We start from the raw sequence: 21,610 nt of genomic DNA, 5'->3' as shown, positions 1-21,610 counted from the left end.
GGTTTTTTTTTCTTACTCACTTAATACTTCCATCAAGAAGTAACTGCAATTCTTATTCTTCATTATCTTCCTTCCCAAGATGAAGAGTTACAGAAGAGCTTAGTCTCTGGATCACTGTTAATTGACATGGCAAGGGGCGAACGGATTTTAGAAGGCTCCTAAGGCATCTACAAGCTAGTCGCAATTCACTTGGCAGAATAGTCGTGGAGAGACTGAACCCAAACACGTAGGGCCTAGACATAGACAGCCAGCCTACCATGACCAAGTAGAGGAAATACAGGGAGCATTTAGCATACCTACTACCATTCAGTTCATCTATAACCATGGTTTTAACTGTTGCCTGTGTATCCATGTCAAAATTTCTAGGAGTGATAATTCATGTCAATCCCATATTCCTATTTCCAAACACCTACGGGAATGCCTCATTTGAGTGGTATCATGGACGTCTCAACTCTCATGCATCAACCTCGTTTTTATAATATTTTTCTTGAGTCAATGGCTTCCTTCTATCTACTACCTCAAATAAGAACTCTAGATAGCATCCTTGATTCCTTGTTTTCCTAGCACTCAGTCAGCCTGTGAAAGAGCTGATAACAGGAACCCTTTATAAAGGTCTTCTGAGGAGGAATCTTTTCCACTATCCCTAGCACTGTGCTTGGTTGGCACTCAGGAAAGGACTAGGTATTAAAAGACACATTCTCTGAAGAGTGGCTCTCCACAACCAATTCCCTCGGCTCCTAAATGACTAAGTTATCTAAACCCATTGGGAGACCTTGCTCTCTGGGACAGTACATCTATCTGAACAGACAAGAACTCCTAAGTCGCCAGACAGCTTTGGAGGAGAGAGACACCACTGCTGGTTTGTAGGAGAGGTCAATCAGAAATCACTAGAGAGGCAATTGGCCAGAGTCCCGGCAGCTACGGCCAAGGGTCTTTGACACGCAGGCACGCGCGCGCCCGTGGAAGCTGGGAGCGCGCAGCCCCGGATCCCCTTTCCGCTTCCCGTGGCCTCCCTCCGCCTCACTCTTCTGCCCCCCTCCCCCGGCAGCCTAGGCCTCCGTTGCCCTGAGAGACGCGGGTACCCTCGCCACTCATCCGCAGCACCAGCGGGGCGTCACGGTGGGCGTGACCGACCACCCAGCTATGTCTCCGCCCCCTCGGCGCGTGCCCCGCCCCTCGGGCCAAAGGGGGCGGGCTCTGCCGGCGCGGGGGTCCAGACTCGACCGACTCCCCGCGGGACCGCGCCTCGGACCGCCGCTGCCGCCCTTCTCCGGCCGTTCCCCTCCCCGGCAAGCGGACGCAGGGAGCCGAGGCCTGCCGTGCGGGGTACCATGGAAAGAACCGCAGGCGGGGGGTCGCGGCGGGAGCGGAGGACACTGGCCGGTTTGAGGCCGAGGCATGCGGAGCCCCCGGCGGGAGCCTCCTCCACACGACTGCCCCGGGCCTTGCAGCACGCCGGCGGCCGGGGCAGCGCGGAGCAGCCGGGCCGCTGGGCACCGGAGCGGACAGTGGGCGGGGACTGCTCGGAGGACCGCCTTCCCCGCGGGGGCGGGGCCAGCGCGGCGGCTGCTGCAGCGGCGGCCTCGGGCGCCCTGCTCGGCGCCTATCTGGAGCGCCACGGTCCGCCCGCGGCCTCTGACTTGCCCGCGCCGGCCGGGGCGTTGGCAGGCGGCCCCGGGAGCGGCGCGGCGGGCGTGGTGGTCGGGGTGGCCGAGGTGAGAAACTGGCGCTGCTGCTGCCTCGGCAGCAACCTGTTGGTGCCGGAGCCTCCTGCTGGTGTGCGTGCTGGCCGCCCGTGCTTCGCTTCCCTGGCCCTGGTCCGCGCTATCTACAGCACCTCCTGCTCGGGTGGAGAGCCTCGACTCGCTGCTCGGTGTCCTGCTCTTCGTCGTGGGCTTCATCGTGGTCTCCTTCCCCTGCGGCTGGGGCTACATCGTGCTTAATGTGGCGGCCGGCTACCTGTACGGCTTCGTGCTTGGCATGGGGCTCATGGTGGTGGGCGTCCTCATCGGCACCTTTATCGCTCATGTGGTCTGCAAGCGGCTACTCACCGCCTGGGTGGCCGCCAGGATCCAGAACAGCGACAAGCTGAGCGCCGTTATCCGCGTCGTGGAGGGAGGAAGCGGCCTGAAGGTGGTGGCGCTGGCTCGGCTGACTCCCATACCTTTTGGTCTCAGAATGCAGTGTTTTCGGTAAGCGGAGTCCCCCTGGCCTCTCTATTTCTCGACCTTTCTCCAAATTTGTCTTTTAGAGGCCCTGTGACCACCCTTGGAGGCGCTCTGTATGATAGATACCCAACAGAAAAGTCACTGACATTTTTATGGCAACCTGAAAATAATTTTACTACAAATTCATATAACACAGCCCCTTGGAAGACCTGATAAAGAACTATTATTATTTTTTTCTGGTGCGTGAGTTTGATTTAAAAAAAAAATGAAGTACTCATTTAACTTAGGTTGGGGGAGACAGGCAAAGGAAAGTGTCCCGTTCTCGTTGCATGTCTGAAGCGGCTTTGGTAGCTCTTGAGCCCTAAAGCTTTGTGACTTGACTTCCCCAGCTTTCTCCCTGACGTGCATAAGTGCGTAAATACAGCAGGGTTTTGATTCAGGTTTCTGGTTATATTGGAGCTGTGGATCACTTTTGTTTTTAACAGTGGAGGAGACAGCAGCAGACCCCAAGCTTCTTAAAAGTAGTTTGCTGTAGTACTACGAAAAAGCTGAGACTCCTGCTTGTCATTGTCTAGAATTCTATTTTGAAGTCAGTGGGGGTGGTTCATAAAACAGCTCTTATACACACCATCTAAAGACTCTTGCCCATGTGGTCATAGCTTTAGCTTATTCTGTGGGGGTTTCTATAGAAAGGGTGCACCTGACTTAAAGGTAGAAACATTGCTGATGGGGTGGTGACCACTTGATGGGAACTTTATGGCTATAGGACAAATTATGAAACCTAATCTGACTATGTTTTCAGACAGGCTATAATTCTAGCTCAGGCTTTCCTAGAATTCACTGTGTAGCTCAGGCTGGCCCCAGACTGGCAGTGATTCTCCTGCCTCAACCTCCCTTAGTGCTTGCTGTATTACAAGCATGAATCCCCATATCCAGCTTTGACTAGAAAACAGACTAGAATGAGTTTCCCACATTCAGTGATTGCAAACTAGAGTTCATGCCTGAGATTCCCAGGCATTCTCCCATCAGCTAGAAGAAAACTGCATGTACTGGGAGACAACAGTAAGTTTGGCCTCAGTCTTTCAGCTTTTATTGTTTCACATTGTGAAATATGAACATAAAATTTTGATCGGCCTTATAATAGATCAGCTGTACCAAGACTGTTGAAATATGAAGGAGGATTAGAAACATGTGTAATTTAATTCTAATAGTGTGATCTGTCTCTGGCACAACCTGCATCTTGTCTGCGTAGTATGTGGCAACCGCTTTTCTAGGCTCTTTCCAGGTATCTTCCATTCTTGAGCTGGTAGAAGTGACTGTACATATCAAAGAGTTGTTGCCTACAACAGATGAGAACACTGAGCTGGTTTTCTGCAGTCCTTCTGTCTTAGGCATCTGCTGACCTTGGCTAAGGTGTCTGTTCTTTCTGCACCTTAGTTTCTGTTTGTAAAATGAGGAAAGTATTGGACCTTGTTTGATAGGCTACTGGGATTACACGAGATATATATGCAGCAGAGTCTGGCTTGTATTTCATTGTTTACTTACTGTTTGCTCTTTCTGTTCTTACTGCCCACGGTCCCCTGGGAAGTACAGAAGTGGTAGAGCCAAACTGAACTATGGCCTAGATATTTAACCTATGGCCCTCTCTGTTTCTTTATGGAATATTTACTACCTAATAAAGTCATGGGTATTGAGAAAGATATATACTGATTACAACTTTTTCCATTCCTAATGTCTCTTATATATTAAATTCATAAGAAGTACTATACTATACTATTGGAAATAGTTTGAGGTTACTCAATTTGTAGTTGAGTTTAACAGAGGTCAGGAGCCTTTCATCTTGGCATTACTGGATCAGGAGAAAAAGAGGGAAAATTTCTATTGCAAGAGGGTATTGTTACCATTTTAGAAAGAAGAAAACAAAGCCTCCTTTATCTTGGAACTTTTAGAGTCACCTGCCAGAGGCAGAGCTGTGGTTTAAACAAGTAATCAGCTGATGTAGTGTGTGTTTCTATAAAATTCTCAAACACAAACAGAGGCAGGATGGGTCATGAAGCCACTAGACATCATGGTCTGTTGATCCACATCCTCCTAGGCAGACTTCTCACAGGAGAGGCCCTTTTGACCTCTGTAGTTGGCTGTGTTTGCTCAGGAGCTGAGAGATTGAAGAAACACAGTGTTGGTGGCTTTAACCTGTTTTCTCCCTTTTGACTTCTAGTTTTGGTTTTCTACTTTTTTCCTTATTGAGTCATTTAAAGTACCGCCCCCTCCCCCCCCCAGTTGAAACTAATTTCTCATTTTCTCAATGACCATGAGTATAATATTTAGCTCAAAGAGGAACTTAGGTATAAAAGTCAGACAAAACACAGGTTTTGAAAATAGTCTCTGCTTGCTTCCTGCTGTGTGAAATCCATGTTTCCTCATTTGTAAATTGCTGTAGAGTCATGAGTATCTATTAAGATAATGTTTTAAAGGGATTATTTTGCCTGGCCCATACTATTGTTGGTGGTAAAGGTAGTTATATTTTAGAGGCAGAAGCCAGTTGTAAAAGTTGAGTATATGGAAGATGAAAAGAGGCTCCCTTTGCTTCTAATTATTAACCATAATTCTTTAATTCTCCCTTGTATGCTAGAAAGCTTACACACAATATTTGATACTCTCAAAATGGAAAATGTTACTTTATAGTATTGGTCCTTAAGCTAGCTATAAGAAATAAAATTCTTCAAGTATGTACTTAGGTTTTTCTCTCCCATTGTTTCTTTTGGGAAACAGGTAAAATTTCTTCCTCTTCACAGTGTCTTTGGTAAAATCCTGTATCTGCATGTCTTGCTGCAAATTATAGTGATCTTGGGGTCACTTGCAGTTTGCATGTTGCTGAGGACAGTTTCTAACTGGACACATATTTGAGATGGCTTGTATGATTTTCTCAATAGATTATTCATGGTGGCCTAAATTAGGCTATAGTGATAACCTCTAGTTTTTGGTGGTCCAAAAGGGAAGGTTTGTTTATTCTGCTTGATATGAGTTGTGTCAAACTTAACTTTGGGGAAGGACCCACTGCCTTATTTTGTTTTGACTCTAGAATTTGGGCTGGCAGAACCATTGCTTTGTAATTGTTTGCTGTCAGTAAGGAACTGAATTTTCTGCTTTAAAATGTCCCTTGTAGTGTTCTTGTTTTTTCCTAGTCTGAGCAGGCTACATGGTCATGGGCATGAGCAAGTTGCCTGTTGCATTCCTTGAGTCCAAATACCCAGCTCTGACTTCACTTTTGAAGTAAAGGTACTAGGTGACTGCCCATGTTGAGTGATTCTAAACTAGAGTTCATGTTGAGATCTCCAGGTACTCAGCCTTTCAACTTTTATCATTTTGCAGTTATGAACAATGAACGTAAAATTTGACCAACTTACAAAAGTCATTTGTACCAAGACTTTAAGAAATGGCTGGGTTCAAATATATGACGAAGTTGCATTGCCTTGAGCTTGGTTGCTGAGAACAGTGAATTAATTCTGGACTTTCCAGTGAGTGTCCTTTGTAGTGGATCTCACTTGTTCTTGGCCTGAACAAGTTACAAGGTCATAACTGACTTCACAGAGTGATGTGGTGGCAGGAGAGAGGAGTAGAACAGCTAGTGTAGTCTTAGTGCCTCTGGCACTTGGCTCGCTCTCCACACACCAGGTGTTACTCATGCTCTTAGTCCTGTGGGGTTTGTCTCGGACACTTCAGTCTAGCCTACTGCCTCTGCTGTGATTCAGGAACATTTACCTCTCAGGAACATTTACCCCGTACCAAATGTCCCTGCTTCTTGCTTCAGGCTAATATTCTCCCATCTTTATCCAAAAATGAACTCTGCAATACAAATGTGATCTGGTTATTACCCTTTTCCCTGAGAATGAATCGCATCTTCCCTTGACTAGGTCCTCTCTTTACCATCTATAGTGAGTGGCCATGCACCTTTTTTGTTTTTTAAAGAGTAGGTGTATTGGTATTCTGATAGGTAAATAACCACAAAATTTGTATTCTAGTGTCACATAATATATATGGGGTAATGACCTTCTTGATACTATTGTACATAAAAAATTTACTATTAAGCAGCTAGTACCTAATCCTCAGGTATCATTCAAATAACAGATGCCTCAGTGGCACTTACAACAAAAGCTTCAATTTCAGCATTCAGATCCTGTATTAACTTCTATCAACTTTCAGTTCTTTACTCTAAAATAGCTCCTCAATTCTTCCCTTCCATGACATAGATAATTTTTTAAATTTATTTTTTATTGGATATTTTATTTACATTTCAGATGCCATCCCCTTTCCCCATTTCCCCTCCCTAGAAAACTCCTATCCCATGCACCCTTCTCCTTTTTGCTTTTATATAATTTTCTTAATGTTAACCAAAGGCTTTATAAGTTGGTAATGCTCAATATCAATCAGAAGTGTAACCTAATACCCAACCTAGATATATCAACTATCTTTGACTGGCGGAGACATGTGAACGTCTGCCTCTATGTCTGACCCCCGTCTCTCTTTCTCTCTCATCACCTAGCTCCTCCTCTCCTTCTCCTCCACTCTTTATTCTTCCTCTTCCTCTCCGTGCTCCTCCCACCTTAGCTCCTCCTACATATCATCCTTCCTGTTAAAATAAAACTTTTCTCTCAAAATACAGTTAGAGCATAACTATACCAATTTATGTCAGTAAGGTGCAAGATAGACTTAATACCCAGTCCATCATTTTGTTGACTAAACAGAACCTCTGTCATCTCTCCTAAATAAAAGACTTAGTTCTGAACCTGGCTTTTTTTCTTGGCTTTAGAATGAATGTCAGCTGAAAACCATCCTCTCAAATCTTTTCTCTCAAAGTAAATTGCAAGGATTGTCTATGAGACTATAAAGTTTTCAACCCTGTCAGAAATCCAGAATGACTGAGTTAAATGAAATTATGGGAAGCACAAAGCATAGCTTCTAAAACTTAGCCAATTTATAGAGACCACTGAACACCTGGACAGTCCCTATACTACAGAAACATCCGATTCAGCCTTCTGGCCCAGGATCATCTAACAGACCTACTGATGCAGAATTATTAAGGGCTGATTACTCTGTCTTGGCAGATATAATCAGTTGACTATTCTGTAAGTGTGTCCTTTTATGGACAGTAATTTGTCTGTAGATGGAAGGAGGCAATTCTTGCCTAGTGGCTGTCTCACCACAATTGGTATAACTCCAAAGATGCTCAATTTCTTCTTAGAATCCAAGACAGGAAGCTGTTAGGAGCAGACAGGTCTCTAATCAAAATGAACATTAATACAGAAATGTTTGTCACGTCAATTCTGTGGATTCCTGATGTTTTGAAAACCAACTATCCATGTAAGGAAATCTGGACTGTTGTCTGTTAACTCCTCTCAGCTATTTCTAAAGAAAATGTAGAAAACTCCCTAACAATAAACTGAAAGCCATGAATTTGCTATAGGCTCTTAACTCACAGTCTAACCATCTCAAATAAGTTAAAAAAGTTAAAGATGGACTGGGTCTAAGCCTTGTATTCCTAAATGTGTTATACAGGCACAATGCCTATGATAGTAACAATATTCATCTCACTTTTATATTAATAAGAAGCTCGTACCAATGAAAACCTTAAATTTGAAATCAAAGTAAATTTTGTACCATTTAAGAAATTATAACTTCATCTGGTGCAATTCTGATAGGTCTGCTTTTATATGTTACTTGGCCTTTTTCCCTACTGCATTTAATATTCTTTCTTTGTTGTGTGCATTTGGTGTTTTGATTATTATGTGACAGGAGTTATTTCTTTTCTGGTCTAGTCTATTTGGCGTTCTATAGGCTTCTTGTATGTTTATGGGCATCTCGTTTTTGAGGTTAGGGAAGTTTTCTTCTATAATTTTGTTGAAGATATTTATTGGCCCTTTAAGTTGGGAGTCTTCACTCTCATCTATAACTATTATCCTTAGGTTTGGTCTTCTCATTGTGTCCTGGATTTCCTGTTTTATGTTAAGAATTTTTTGCATTTTGCATTTTCTTTGACAATTGTGTCAATATTTTCTATGGTATCTTCTGCACCTGAGATTCTCTCTTCTATCTCTTGTATTATGTTGGTGATGCTTGTGTCTATGACTCCTGATTTTTTTCCTAGGTTTTCTATCTTGAGGGTAGTCTCCCTTTGTAATTTCTTCATTGTTTTACTTCCATTTTTATGTCCTGGATGGTTTTGTTCAGTTCCTTCACCTGCTTGGTTGTGTTCTCTTGTAATTCTTTAAGGGATTTTTTGTGTTTCCTCTTTAAGGGCTTCTACCTGTTTACCTGTGTTCTCCTCAAATTCTTTGAGAGTGTCATTTATGTCCTTCTTAAAGTCCTCTATCATCATCATTAGAAGTGATTTTAAATCTGAATCTTGCTTTCCCAGTAATATGGGGAATTCAGGACTTTCTTGTGTGGGAGAACTAAGTTTTAATGATGCCAAGTACCCTGGGTTGCTGATGCTTATGTTCTTGCGCTTGACTTTTGCCATCTGTACCTCCTTAGTGATACCTGCCCTGTCTCTGACTGGAGCCTGTCTTTCCTATTATCTTGGTTGTATCAGAACTGTGTGGGGTGGGTGTAACTACTTGGGTAAGAGCTGGGGCCCAAAATCTGTTCAGTGCTTAGGCGCAGACAGGATATTGCCCAGGTTAGAGCTCTGGGAGCCCTGCTTCCTCTGGATTCTTAGAGAGTGGGGGCAGAGCTGCCACCCAAGATCTGCTCAGTGCTCTGACCCAGACTGGAAGGAACCAGTGCTCTGGGCCTGGAATGACTTCCTGGGTCCTTGTGGGTCCCAGTTACTCCTTGTTTGGGGTAGGCATTGCTGTCTGCTTACCTAAAATACTGCCCGGGTTAGAGTTTCTGGGAGCCCTGCTTCCTCTGGGTTCTTAGAAATTGGGGGCAGAGCTGCCACCCAAGATCTGTTTTGTGCTCTGGCCCAGACTGGAAGGATGCTATGCACCTTTTAATATCTTCATTTATTTAATCCTTGGCACCCTTAGAAGTTGACACTATTTAAATTTAGCAAATGAAATCCTGTCTCTTGTAGAAACTTCAGGTTTTGCTTTTCTTAGTTTCTGTTAAAAGGAAAGGACTGTTGGTACTAAGTGCAGGAGACAAAGTTCTTAAAGACTACAATCTTCTAGAAGAAATACTTTGATAAGTCTATTCAGACCATCGAGCCCTGCACTGAATAAACATTACACCATCCTTGTAATAGGCACTCTGAGGTCCCCTTGAAAACTTGCATTTTAAAGTTACTTCCAGTAAAACAGTGGTTTTGATCCCAAAAGACTACATGATTGTGGGTTGTATGGGTAGTGGAATTCATAAAAGTATTTCCAGTCCATATGGGTATGACATAAGGCTGTGCCACAGGAGTTCCTAAAAGACTTTTTTACTTTAGTCAAAGGAAAATAATAGAAAGTCAAAAATTCCTGTAGATTCTTCTCTCAAAAAAGTATACATGGAAAATTTATTTTCATTAACCTTAGATGTTTGAAACATTTTTCAGTAACCTTAAATAATAAAAGAAACATATAGTGCACATGTTGTGTGCAGATTTACATTCATGATATCCCTTAATTTTTCATTACAGCCGTTGTTTAAGACAGTATTAATCTTTTATAAAGGACAAATATTACAATCTTAAATCAGACTTGGCTTTCATATTTACTTAGTTATCTTGAGGAAGTTGTACTTTTTTGATACATACTTTGTGTTATAAAACATATTTGAATATCTACTGCAAAGCTGTGATATGTTATAGTTTGCTCATTACTACGACTTCTTTCTGTTCTCTATGTCTCAGAAACAGGACATGGAGCTCAGTCTTTAAAAGTTGAGTAGTGTCCGTGTTGCCTGTATGAGACACTGGGCACCAGCCTTTCATGAACACTCCTTATCTATTACTCATATCTATTCTAATCTCCATCTTACACTTAAGACTGTTAAGCATAACTGGCTGATAGTGGCTGGCTCTGTGTTGGTGCAATCCTAACAAACCCTGTGTAGTAAGCATCTTTTTGGACCTCCTTCCTGTCAGACATTGTGCAGGACTCTGCAGAGTTGAGTTAGATATTAGGGTCAGCAAACTATATCACAGTGTAGTACCTCATACATTCTCTCATTCTCTGACACTCAGACTTTGGCATCTGTGAGATATATACATATATATATATATATATATATATATATATATATATATATATATTCTTTGTAGCTTTTTTGGGGGCAGGGGGAGAAAAGACAGCAAAGTTCAGGAGTTGAGACAAACCCTTACCTGCATAGCCTAAAATATTTACTACTTCACACTTAATGGAAAGAGTTTGCCACTTCTGCTTTATAGTCAGGGCAACAAAATACCCACCGAGCCACAGCTCCTGCTATTGCAGTTGAAGAGGTCCATATGCCATCCTGTCAAGACAGAACAGTTTAAGTGGAAGTAGTATGCATTGGATGTAAGGTAAAAACAAAATAAGTATATGTAAAAGTGCAAAGCATTAAGCATCACTCAGCCTGTGTCTCAGTGGAATACCTGTGTACTCCCGCTCTTCATTATTCTGCTTGTTTAGTGTACTCCTAGAAAGTTAGAAGCAGCCACAGAAGGAATTGGCTCATGTGTTGGATTGATTGTGAGTGAGAGATCAGGGAGCATAAGCCCATACTGACTGGAATACTGCCAGTCAAAGATGCCATCGTAACTTAAAACAGACATAACTGCACATGGCATGCAGAACCCTTCAGTATGTTTCCCTAGGATTTGATATATCAACAAAAGTTTCTTGTAGTAACTTAATTCACAATTGAACTTACATCTATTACAATTAATTAAAAAAAATTGGCAGGTCTAAAGCCGTAACTGTGATCTTAGTCTTAACCTGGGGACTCTCGGGGCTGTTAGTTCTGTGTCAGCTACTGTGGTCACTGTGAAGTTATTGAAGGAATCTGGCCTCCAGTTCTCTTACTTGTAAATAGTCAAGAGTAGGTAAGGTCTTAGCTTGCTTTTAAAAAGCAGATGTTTTGAGCATTGACTTAACTATGACCTTTTTACATTTAAAAAAAAAAAAGAATTTAGTAGGAATGTGTTTTTTTAAAAAAGTGTTTTCATTTCCTTGAATTGTCATTCTGTGCTCTGAATACAGACATAGACTGGAAAAAAGATAATAGATTATGATACTTGTCCTAGGTAAGGTATTAAATCATTTTTCTATTAATATAAACTGACTTGCTGCACGTGGCATGCAGGACAGAGAAATAGGGGAGGTAGTGCACTCTGGGGGAGTTGATAGATAAGCATCTTAGTCACACCCTCAGACCTTCCTGTGCCACTACAGACAGCTGGCGGTTTATGTAGACGCCTCTCTGCTGTCCTGCTGTACACATACTTAAGTGTCACAGATCTAGCTCATAGCACTATGTGGAGAGTCTTAATAACCCTCCCTGGACTAACACACACACACACACACACACACACACACACACACACACACACACACACACGCGCACACACGCGCGCACACACACACGCACAAAGTAGACAGGTTTGAAAGCTCTTTTAACATGGTTTACCCCATGCTTTACAAAGAGATTTCCTTACAAAGCTTGAAAAGTCGAGAAAACAATGAACTTCCTTTGTGCTTCTTTGCTTTGCTTTGTCGTTAACTAATATATGTTTTCTTAACAGGAGTTGGCGTTATAAATAATTTTTATGACTTCTTGCTCAGGGTAGTCGTGAGCTGTACCATGACTTAATGACCATGTAGCTGTCCTTGTCTTTCTCCTTCTTTTTCAATTGCAGTTTAGAGCTGGACCTTATGTGGGAAAGATATTTGACCAATTTTTTTTATTGAATGAATAGAAAAGGTAAACCATAATTTATCAAGCTATATAAAGAATTTTCACTTTGTGTTCTAGAGGTTATGTTTAGTAAGGTTGTATCCTTCCCCACCCCTCAGGAAGACTCAGTGTTATGGGTTAATCAAATTCTCAAATGGACCATTGATCTCCAGATTACTTGGGAACCATTAGAATCGGTTCCTAATTTAGGGATGTGGAGCTGATGAAGTTTGAGTATTTGTATTTTGCATCAGATGGCCAAGGCACCTCAGTCAATAGGAGGTCCTTTGTTCTGATGTCCTCTCTATCTGATAAGAGTAGAACCTCTCCCAGCCCCCAGCCCCACCCTGAGTCCTACCTGTTTTTAGTAACAAGATTTTTCTATGGACTATCAAGGTTGCCTCTTAATCAGAGTATCTCAATTTTAACACGGAAGTTACTGGAAATACTTTTAGTTTCCATTCTGTATCCATTTAGCAGGTAATTAGGTGCCTACTGTATACTCACTGCTTGCTGTTCTAGATACTACACTTAAATAGCTGTGAATAAGTCCAAGCCTAAAGTCAAAGTCCTAAGGAATGAACATTCTAGGGGAACAGACATTCTAGGTACATGGTGCAAATAGTAACTTTCTAGGTAAAATGGTTTCTGTATGCCAAGTGAGTATTTCTAAATAGTCCATTATAAGTAGACTTTTTTAAAAAAAAAAATCTTAGGCTGTTTTTAAATATCAGCTGTTGTTTTCATATTTGTAAACAAACCAGTTTTGAAGTTGATATAATTAGCCTCTAATTAGCTTGTATTTACAGCTAATATTTATTAGGTATTTTTTGTAATGGTCTAGGAGAATAATAAAAAACAAAATTTATTCTGGGCCAGAAACAAATGAACTGTGGGACCTCCAGTTGCTGTCCAGTGTGATGGACAAGGACTGTCCATCACAGCCACTGGAGACACTTAAATATTGTCTTTGGATAACAGAGTTTCCTTCAGAAATCTCTGACTGGGTAGTGAATGACAGTTGCCCTAGTCTAAGGAGTGGGAAGAAGCCTGAGTATCCTTTCCAGAAGCAAAGGATGTGCTAGGCACTAAGAGCATTTAGATGTGACTGGAACTCTGACTTAAAGCATTAGATGGTAAAGGCCAGACTGTAGAAAGGAGATGGAGCTCACACTGAGGAAATCGATTCCTTCTGAGAGCCACTGGTCAGAGCTGACTGAGGATCGGGTTTGCATTTTACAGAGGTTTCTGTAGGATTCAGTCCATGTTGGAAAGGAAGACACTTAAATAAGTGGGAATCTGATGAGGTGGTGATGTATGGACATTTAGAAGATGTTTAACGAGTTGTAGTAGAAAGAGTGAGGAATGGGGATGTTACTGTATGACTGACTTGTGAGGTTTTGACCTTGGCAGCCAAGACTAAGACACTTAGGGAGTATATTTGCTTTTGGCAATTTTGTTTGGTTTTGGTTTTTGGAGACATGATCTCCTGTATCAGACATTTGTCTTAAATTCATTATGTAGTGGAAGACACCTTGATCTCCTAAGGGCCTCCTGACTCCACCTCCTGTGTGCTAGGATTACAGATGCAGATTATGTAGATTATGCAGATTACAGATGTCAGTTTATGCCTCACTTTGGATGATCCCCATGGCTTCATGCATACTGTGTGAGCATCTAACTGAGGTATTCCCCAGTCCCTTAAGTCAATTGAAATACTTTTCCGTTTCCTAGGAGTAAAAACTACCTACTGTCTTTGACTTCTCCCACTTCACTAACATTTCTGAAACAGTAGCAGTAACTGTATGGAGTATGTATGCAGAAAAGCACATACTATATCAAGAAGTAGGTGAAAAGTAGAAACTATAGTCACTTTAAATGCTTTTGTCTTTAATAAAAGTCAAGGTAGGTGTTCATGATTTTTCTGTATAATATCTAATATATTATACTTAGAATTTACATAATACCTTAATAGTAACTGACTAAACAATACCATTGATGCACAAACCTTGAAGTGTGCCTAATGCAAGGAGATGTAATTTGCCCAACCCAATATTAGACTCACAGAGTTACAGGTAAAATTTGAAATCTTTTGAACATATTACTTTTATGCTTTTCACTAGTTCTATATCGAAATATTCTATTTAATATTGATAAAATTTTAGTGTTTTAAGTTAGAATTTGTAAAACCCTGTGTAAGAAATGTAAACTTCAAAAATGAGCATATTTCTGGAGCAAAATTCCCCAGGGATAGTATTTTATGCCCCGCCTCAGAAGAATGTGGGTTCCAAGCTGTTCTTCAGGTGAGTCACAGTAACTCTGGAGAAATTAATATGCATCATCAGTTTGGGACAAATGGCAGCTTGGTCCTCACAAAGGACCTGGTTCCCAGCGCTGCTATTGGGCAGTGTCCAGCAGCTTGTGACCCTAGCTTCAGGGAATTGGACCATTTCAGGCATCTGAACACTTGTAGTTCACACACATAAACTCAGGCACATATGTACAGATAAAATAATAGTGTACACATACACAGAAAATAAAAGTGAGTATTTGAAATATATATTACTGATGTATAATATGCTTACATACACATGTCTCTCAGTTGGCATTTCTAACCTCTGAAAATCTTACTAGATAATTTCTGTTGCTGACCATAGCAGCTTTTCAACTAAAAGCGATGTTCTAGATTGAGATTTCTGTGAGTTCTTTGGATTTGGAGGATAATGGTAGTGCCAAGGTCCTAGGATACTCTAGCTAGGTGGTAATCCCAGTGCACTGCCTGCGTGGATCTTTATCTCTCGGAAAAGACAAGGAAACAGACATTTAAAATTATGTGGGCAAAGACTTGGGCGAGGAGGCTGGGGATATCTCTAGAGGAACTTGTGTTTGGTAAAGATTAGAAAAATGTATATTCTGACTAGGATTTGGGCTTGTTCAAATTCTACTTTAAAATAACTTGAAATCTTATCTTTAGTAGTGTTATTAATAGCTTAGGAACTGGTTATGTTATGTTCCCTCTAGCAAAGCTGTTTAGAGTGATTATCTGAAGTTTATCATTTGCTTCGCTTAGGTAGCTTCATAGGCACAATACATGGAAGTGGTGTGATACCTTTTCCCCTATGATGAGGCTTCATGCTTTACATTTTGATGAAGCTTGCTTGACTTAATGTTGGACAGTAGTCATGTTAGAGAGCAACTGTCCGACTCTGTCCCGTTTCTGAAGTCTGTTAGCATTGCCAACAGGGATATTTTTTATGCCCTCTGAATGTTAATTATAAATTCTGTTCAGAGACACTGCATTACATTTAAGACTGTAGACTGAAAATTTATATTAGAACATTTTGGAATGTAACCTCAGTATTTTTTAAGATTTATCTTTTAAATTATGTGTATGTGTGCCTGTCTGTATATACTGGTAGTTGTGCATGAGTACCAGGTGCCTGTAGAGGACCAGAGAGGGCTTTGGATCCCCGAGCTGCCCAGTGTGGGTGATGGGAACTAAATATGGGTCCACTGCAAGATCAGTACATTCTCTAAACCACTGAGCTGTTTCTACACATACACACACACACACACACACACACACTCCAATTTTTATTTTTATGTATGTGTGTGTGTCTCTATGTTCAGTGTTTATGTGGGTGCTCACGGAGGCAAGAAATTAGCATCAGATTTCCAGAAACTGAAATTACAGGCTTTGGGGAGCTACCCCAATGTGGGAACCAAGCTCTTGTTCCCTGGGAGAGCAGCATTCACTCTTAACTGCTGGCTTCCTCTCCAGCCTCCTCAGTATTTAAACATAATTTTGATAAGTTTCATGTTAATTATATCACAGGATTTTTATCACTCATTTTTGCCTTATTTTGCCATTATATACATTCAACACATTTTGTTTATTTGTTTGTTTTTGAGATAGGGTTTTCTGTGTATCTCTGGCTGTCCTGGAACTCACTCTGTAGACCAGGCTGGCCTGGAACACAGAAATGTGCCTGCCTCTGCCTCTGCCTCTCAAGTGCTGGGATTAAAGGTGTGCGCCACCACTTCCTGGCCACACTTTTTTTTTCTAAGGAAGACCCTCCATTTCTGTGAGCAAAGACCCTGGTTCTTTTCATTTGAGTATCTTGTTCCTCTTTAGCAAGTCTGTTCCAGGTTTCATCTTGGTTACTTTTACTGATTTTAGTGTTCAAGATTCCCTTGCATGTATCTAAATAATCCAGAATGTCCTTCCAACTTCATTATTACGTTGGGACTTCCCTCTTACATTGTCTCTGTTGATGCTTTTCCCAAGAACCCTCTTTCATTTGCACCCATCGATGCCTGCCAAACCCATGCTTAGGCTTCGGTGTCCCTTCTCACCACCTCCTTTTCTACAAAGTTTCCCCCTGGCCTAGGTTCCCATAACTAATTTTGATTCCTCTCTACTCTTTACTTTTCTGCATTTATCTTAAGGCTCCCTTTCTGTGTCTGAGGTAGTGGTATGCTTGACCATATATATATATATGTGATTCTTTGAAGAATCTTAACTCTGTGTCTCTCTCAGCAAATATCAGGGCATCTTGCATGGACAGTTGTAGCTCAGTGTTAAATGAATTACCAATATATATTGCTATAATATTCTCTCCAACCCAACAATGCTACATATCATATAGTTTAATTCAGCAATAATGGAATTATAATCTTCGTGATTATTGTTACAACTATCATAGAGCAACTGCCTATAGGTGGCTAAAATTCTGGATCTTAAAATTAGTTTAAAAAGGTTTAATAGAGTGGTAGCTTTCTTACACACCAAGAATAACTAAGTGGGGTATAAAACAATTCTAGGCAGGATACTCAACACATAGATTTTTCGTCTGTAACTAGATTCATTATAAAATTTAATTTAGTTCTTTGAATGGCAAGATGATCTGTAAGAATAAGTATTTAGTATAGATGTAATTTTTAACAATAATGAGTATAGTTTGAAGGGGGTGGGAAATCCATACTAAAACTATAAGCAAATAAAGAAACTATTGATTATCCATTATGTAATGCTAGTGAAATTAGTTCCTGGGAAAGGAAAGGAACAAATCTGTGCCATTTTAAAATTAATAAATTCTAGAATTACAAAATGCTGAATATTAAAAGGGCAAACTAAGAAGGAAAAAATAATAAAATTAAGAAAAGAAGCAAAAAAAAAAAAAAAGACTTCATGAACGTAAAAGTGATAGAGTTCTCTTACATTTAATTATATTCTTGTGTTCTTATAGGATGAACTGTTCATCTTATAGTTCATATGAGGAACTGTGGTGCCAAGGAAGCTAAGCATTTGAGGCACACCTAGACAACATAGTGAGACCATGTCTCAAAACTCAGGGTGTAGGGACAGTACCATTAAAATATGTATGATAGATATAATAGAGCAACGTGTGTCCTTGTGTGTAAAGAGTGCTCAGGAATAAGAAAAGAGTAACAATCTGAGAACATAGGACCACTAAGAACAAACAAAATCGTATATGAAAATTAAAAGTTTTCAAAAAAAAAAAAACACTGTCAATATAAATCAAAAAAGTACAAATGATATTATGGGAAGATAAAATTTTACTAGATTAAAATTACTACTACTTAATAAGCATGATGGACACATGTCATTATTAGCAATGTACAAATGTATGTGATTGATTTGGGATGTAAAGTTTTGCTGTTTCAGTTGTTGCTTTCCTAGTAGTAATCTATTCTAAAATAACTGAGATGCATTTTACTTGTTGTTTAACAGATCACTGGGACTTAGTGTTGTCTGAGGGCCAGGAATCTCTGTACAGTTGGCAGCATGGGATTCGTTCCCTCATTTGTTCCACAGTTAGGTGTGGACCAGGGCTCCAGCCATCATGAGGCTTGGTTGGCAGAGAGGCCTCTTCCAGGCTCACACTTGTGGCTGTTGGAGGCTCCAGGCCTTTTCTAGCTTTTGGCAGCAGAGATCAGGTCCTGTCCATCCAAATCTCCCTGGAGCTACTTTTACAGTACCACAGGTAGCCTGCTTCGGGGGATTGGGGGGGGAATGGAAGATCTTCTCTTCATGATCTAATCTTAGAAGTGATTTCTCATCTGGTCTGCTGGAGTCTGTTTGCTAAGGAGTAAGCAGGGTGTAACCTGTATTTGAGGAAAAGATTGCCCAGGTTCTTGGGAGTGTGCTGGCTTTCACATGTTAATATACAGATGTGTTCGTGTGGCTTTGTGAATTCTTTTTCATAACAAGAAAACAAAAATTTCCACATAGACACCAAGAAATAGGCAATGTTGATATTTCTGCATTGAGAGTGATGGAAATAGTAATTCCTTGGGTTCTCAACCCTGCAGTACATCATTCCAGTCTAACTTGGCTTCAGAGCAAAATAACCCCATTGCCACTTAAGAATGTTGATTTTTATTTTAATAAGATATGAGAGAGTCATGAAAGTTTTTACATACTGATCTGTGTGTGGATTTTGCTTATAGGTAAGAAAAATTAGTTGCTAACTGTTCTCTCTCAGTAGTAGTAGAATAGAATAGTAAATTCCTGTTTAAAGTTTAATTTTCTTCTATCATTTGCACATATTCCCTTGATAAGTTGTTCATAAGTTTGGGTGCTTTATCCATATTTCATCTCTCTGCCCTAAAAAAAACAAAAAACAAAAAACAAAAAACAAAAAACAAAAAAAAACCAAAAAAAAAAAACAGTGGTGGAAAGATTTATAGAAACAAGACTTTGCATTTGATAAATCATTTTCTTTAATCTATTTTCTAGATTACTGATCTTTCCTTACCCAACTATCTGATGGCCTCTTCAGTTGGACTGCTTCCGACTCAGCTTCTGAATTCTTACTTGGGTACCACACTACGGACGATGGAAGATGTCATCGCAGAACAAAGTGTTAGTGGATATTTTGTCTTTTGTTTACAGGTGAGTACAAGGCCAAGAGTTGTCTGGCTTTACTCCTCTTTGTTTTGCTGACTTAATCTAATGTTTCCTTGACCACAGTTGAAGAATTGTTTCATTTTAGATATTTGTTTCAATACTATTTTCTATTTGGATGACAGTTTCAATTGAGTAGACACCCGGAAATACATGGATGTGGTCAGATACATTGAGTATACTCTGTAAAATCATAAGAGAAGAATCATAAAAATAAAATTCTTTTATGGAGATTGTTTTTAAAATCATTGCAAGTCAAATGCTGTATCTTGACTTTGTATGAAAGCTTTACTGTCAAAAAAATTTATAATTAGTTCGAGGAATTGGTTTTATCTAGGTTTAGAATTTTTGTTTTGCTTGCTTTATACAGATAAGCATGCTAATCACATAGTGTTACATTTTGTATGTATTGTATCTACAGTATATTATGTATATTTTTCTGTGTGTTCATTTCAAAGTATAATGATTCTGACACATAATGCATGCATTCTTAAGGGTTTTTTTTTTAAAAAGATAGATTAAGTATGTATTTATTTTTTCTTTCAGAGAAATTAGAAATCTGTCTGAAATATCTTTTTATAAATATTGTTTGAGTAGAATTTCTCAATTGCTTACAGTGTCTACTGTTGAAAGTTCATATCTTTATGCCATCTTTGTAAATTGCTCAACTGTAATCATTAGTGCTTCCTAAAACTATAGAACCATCTCATTTCCTGTACAGTTTGTTAACCTCTTCTTTTGTTTGAATGGGCATATTTAAACTTGACATATATAATTCTTAGCTCAGGCATTTGTAGAAAAAATGGAAGCAATGCTTTGGCTTGTTCTGTTGATGTTAGTTACAGCTCAGGTGGTTTCAGAAAAGGATTTAATGCAGCCGGATTGTAAAGTGGAGGAGAGAGGGGGGCTCCTGAAGGTGACTTCAAGTCTGATCTGTTTTGTAAGAGTTCCCCCATCAAAGTTACCACAGAGTAGATGGCTAACACTGGCTTTCTCTCCTGTTTCCTAGCTCCCTGCAATAGTTCATTGTCATCTTCCTCACTTTTGGCTTAAAATCAGCCAAGCTGTCTTCACTTGTCCACACAGGCTGGCTTGTCCTGACCTCCTGTGTCCTCAGTAGACTGCTTCTTTTTTCTTCAGTATCAGAAGTTTCTGTGTGGGAAACTCTGCATTCTTTCAAAGAGATCTGTTCTTTTTTTGCCTGTAGCCTGCTCTCCAGCAAATGGTGGAAGAGAAGCTTGTGTTCTGTAGGAGGCTTGTTCTTCTGTCCTCCTTTCATTTAAATAGAGAAACTTGAGTAGGGTTCTTAAACATTCTGTTTGCTCCTTTCTCTTTTTCTTTTATACTTCTGAGACTAAACAAGAAAGTCGGTGCGTGCTGGAGAAAGTCAGTGCAAAGTATGTGTCTCCTACCCTACACGTTTAGCCCAGCCCCTCCCATAGCTCCCGTGTCTGGTAGGTAGCACAGGTTCAGTGTGTCTTCCACAGTTTGCATCTTACTCTCACAGCCTGCAGCACACACTCTCCTGTCTCCATTTCTTTACATTGCATTATAGTCCATTGGAAGGTATCAAACATTGAGTTTTCAGAAAGTAAATATCTCTTTCAGGAGAAATAAAACAATTACAGAATTTAGAAACCCACTTTTCTAATGCCCAACTTATCATTTTTTTGAACAGTGATTGCTCAGTTAACAGAAAATAGCTGTTAGAAATAGTTGTGTTGCCGGGTGGTGGTGGCGCACGCCTTTAATCTCAGCACTTGGGAGGCAGAGGCAGGTGGATTTCTGAGTTCTAGGCTAGCCTGGTCTACAGAGTGAGTTCCAGGACAGTCAGGGCTATACAGAGAAACCCTGTCTCGAAAAACCAAAAAAAAAAAAAAAAAAAAAAAAAAAAAAAAAAAAAAAAAAGAAATAGTTGTGTTTCACTTTTACGAAATATCTATGTGAAGCCTTTTTATACTGCATATTCATGAATTCATTTCCTTTAGTTGTATATGATATTGGTAACTGGTCTTCTTTTCATTCACAGATTGTTATAAGCATAGGCCTCATGTTTTATGTAGTCCATCGCGCTCAAGTGGAATTGAATGCAGCTATCGTAGCTTGTGAGATGGAACTGAAAACCTCTCTGGTTAAAGGCAATCAACCGAATCCCAGTGGCTCTTCCTTCTACAACAAGAGGACCCTCACATTTTCTGGAGGTGGAATCAATATTGTATGATTCTTACAAACCGTGATTGTTGAGAGCCTAGTATGCTGTCCGGGCCTAACAGTCACTCACCTAATGGCAGAGACAAGTGCTGTTATATTGTGGCACAAACAAAACTGACTAGTTTTTAAATTGCACAATTTTCTAAAAGCAAGAATCATTTTCTGGGTCTGTAAATGTAAATGTAGATGCAGCTTTGGCTGCCCCTTGTTATACCTGTAATGGCCTATAGGTGTGCACTTTAGTGGTTTTGAATTATTTTATTGCTGGAACTTATGAACAGAAATAACCCAAATAGTTTGTTTTCTGTTTAGTATCTGTATTTATAAAGCCCATGAATAGTTGTGTGCATCTGTCTTTAAAGATGAGTAAAAGCATACAGTCCTCAATGGATCACTGTCGGATGTTCTTTGCTTAGGCATTCTGTCCAGAAGG

The 21,610-nt window shown here is 40.2% G+C and overlaps 1 protein-coding gene across 1 annotated transcript; it reads left to right on the top strand.

The window, feature by feature from the left end:
- Window positions 1-1,200: 1,200 nt before the first annotated feature.
- Window positions 1,201-21,267, top strand: Tmem64 (transmembrane protein 64). Its single transcript, XM_076924128.1, is given in 8 exon segments — window positions 1,201-1,748; window positions 1,750-1,792; window positions 1,795-1,818; window positions 1,821-1,844; window positions 1,847-2,170; window positions 2,173-2,192; window positions 18,799-18,954; window positions 20,996-21,267. Coding segments are annotated over 8 exon segments (1,200 nt in total). The 5' UTR covers window positions 1,201-1,331; the 3' UTR covers window positions 21,188-21,267.
- Window positions 21,268-21,610: the final 343 nt, after the last annotated feature.

This window comes from Arvicanthis niloticus, chromosome 25 (assembly GCF_011762505.2).
Source record: "Arvicanthis niloticus isolate mArvNil1 chromosome 25, mArvNil1.pat.X, whole genome shotgun sequence".
In the NCBI taxonomy this organism is placed as follows: domain Eukaryota; kingdom Metazoa; phylum Chordata; class Mammalia; order Rodentia; family Muridae; genus Arvicanthis; species Arvicanthis niloticus.
This window is presented reverse-complemented; position numbering and strand designations above follow the sequence as displayed.